Source organism: Hipposideros armiger, unplaced genomic scaffold (assembly GCF_001890085.2).
Source record: "Hipposideros armiger isolate ML-2016 unplaced genomic scaffold, ASM189008v1 scaffold_224, whole genome shotgun sequence".
NCBI classification, from domain to species: domain Eukaryota; kingdom Metazoa; phylum Chordata; class Mammalia; order Chiroptera; family Hipposideridae; genus Hipposideros; species Hipposideros armiger.
The window spans coordinates 1,432,281-1,434,431 of NW_017731574.1; the positions used below are offsets into that span (position 1 = coordinate 1,432,281).

The 2,151-nt window shown below is 45.9% G+C and overlaps 1 protein-coding gene across 1 annotated transcript in view; it reads left to right on the forward strand.

Annotated features, from left to right (window-relative positions):
* Window positions 1-458: 458 nt before the first annotated feature.
* SLC7A9 (solute carrier family 7 member 9) overlaps window positions 459-2,151 on the forward strand; it is a 25,415-nt gene continuing 23,722 nt past the window's right edge. The window contains exons 1-2 of the mRNA XM_019654476.1: window positions 459-824; window positions 1,458-1,570. Of these exons, the coding sequence (XP_019510021.1) occupies window positions 1,484-1,570 (87 nt within the window). The 5' untranslated portion in view covers window positions 459-824; window positions 1,458-1,483. The remainder of the gene's footprint in view (window positions 825-1,457; window positions 1,571-2,151) is intronic.

The following is a 2,151-nucleotide window of genomic DNA, read 5'->3' on the forward strand; positions in this document are numbered from 1 at the left end:
GGCCCAGAGCTCTGTGGCCTTGATGTGCTTCTTTCTCTCCCTGGGCCTCAGTTTCCCCGTGAGGTAAGCAGAGTGTGGAGCTGATGACATTTTGTGCCTCTTTCCCGCTCCACAGTGGTGAACATGCGATTGGGCTACTCTAACAGCAGCACCATCGAATCAAACAGGCGTGTGGGTGCAGATAGAGCCGGGACCTGCGGGAGGCCCCTTCGCAGTGTTCAAATTTGCCAAGCTCTCTTGCCATTCCGGGTGGCACCGAAACCTGGTCCCTGGCAAAGGTGAATGGGAAGAACCTGCCACCTTCCCTCCAGCTTGATCAGACCAAGGCCTCTGGGAGGAAATTCCTGGGTGGGGAAGAAAACATCTGCCCTGATGGACAAGTTAACAAGCACAGGACTTCCTGTTCGTGCTACCCGACTGGGATTATAAATATAGCCTAGTCAAGTAATAAAAGAGCTGGTTCCAAAGTTTATTTCTTCTTGTTCCAGTCTTTAGAAGAGATTTCTCCTTATGGGATGTAGCTGATTTGGGGATGTCTGGTTAAGGGGGGAAAGAAATTGATCTAGGTACAAATGAACAAAGCAAACATGTTTGGGGGGAGAAACTAGGTTGTCTGACCCTCCCCTTTTTGTGTGGTGTATCAAAGCTTCATTACTTAAAGAGAAAAAAAAAAGGTGTTTAATAATTACCTTTGTTGACCTCTGTACCTTCTGGCGTCCTTCATTCCTGGGCACAAGACATGGCCATTACTAGGGCACGACCGTGCAGACGCAGGCGCTCATCTGCACTGGCAACTCCCTGGGCTCAGCAAGGTCAAGAACAAGGTAAGATCGATGGGTGATGGGCAGGCTTGCAGTTTTCCTGGCCAGAGATTGCAAAAGGACTTTATTTAGAGAGAGGGTACCAGACATGACCATCCACTAGGGAAGTGATTTTCCTCAGCAATTTTTTTTTTTCATTCCTTGCATCACTCATTGAAAAACATCTACACGGCAGATCTATGATGTGCCTTAATCCTGGAAAGTAATTATGGGAAAGGCATTCCTTCCTCGGACTTGGTTCTACTAAGTATACCCCAGAAATGTTTACTACTAAGTGAAATATTTTTTTACTTCGGAAAAAATGAAGTTGAACCAAGGAGGTAGAATGACTTTCAAGCGTGTCATTGCTGCGAATTAGGAGCCCAGAGGAGAGGGTGCCTAATGGGGGGAAGGTTTGGAAAAGAGCAGGGGAGGTTCGTCCCCCAGGCCTGAGGAGCAAGTCATGAATTATTATTCCTGGAACAGAGCCAATTATTCCTAAGGGGTCAACACCTGCGCTTCCCTAAAATGTGTGATAATCTGCTTTTGGAGTCAGTGTCCATAACCCAGGTGCGTTACAGCCCTCGCTGAGCTCCTATTTGCGTCTTGTCTGCTACTAGACCATTTGCTGAATCAAGGCCCATGCCCTCCTTGCAGCCCCCTAGAACTGGCAGGAGGCAAAAATGGGGGAGACAAGCCTGAGAAAAAGGAGAGAGGATGAGAAGTCAATCCAGAGTAATGAACCCAAGACAACAAGTCTCCAGAAGGAGGTAAGACAGTGCTTCCAGGCAAGCCCTTCCCAGGTCGGGCGGGGTGTGCTAGTGAGAAGCAAGGTGGAGAAACCCAGGCTGAACTCTTGATTTGTACAGTACTTATCTGACCATTGTTTGCACTTTTTTCCCTCTCGTCATTGAGCTCAGGATATTTCTTTTTTATTTCTTTTCTTTTTTAAAAAATTATTATTATTAGTTTTGTTACGTCCAGACAATTAATAAAGAGGCTGGATATCAAATTAGGGTTCCGAAGATTTTATTAAGCTGAGCTCAGCGACCATCTCCCCAGCTAAAGGAAAAACAGTACCCCAGACTCGGAGGTCTGGTTTTTATAAGGCAGGGCTATATGCAAAGTAAGATACAGAAGCCAAAAAGAATGTGCAGTTATTCCAGTTAAAACCGCATCCCGCTATCACAACAGTGCTGTTATGTTCAGATGTCTTAACAGTATATCGTGACTGGGTTGAGCTGACCACACAACCTGTCCCCTAAAGTTGACTGTTATAAAACTTCTTTGAAGTATAAAGATAGAGGCCATGGGAGTCAACTGCTGTCCTTTTGATATGTTAAGATAAGAG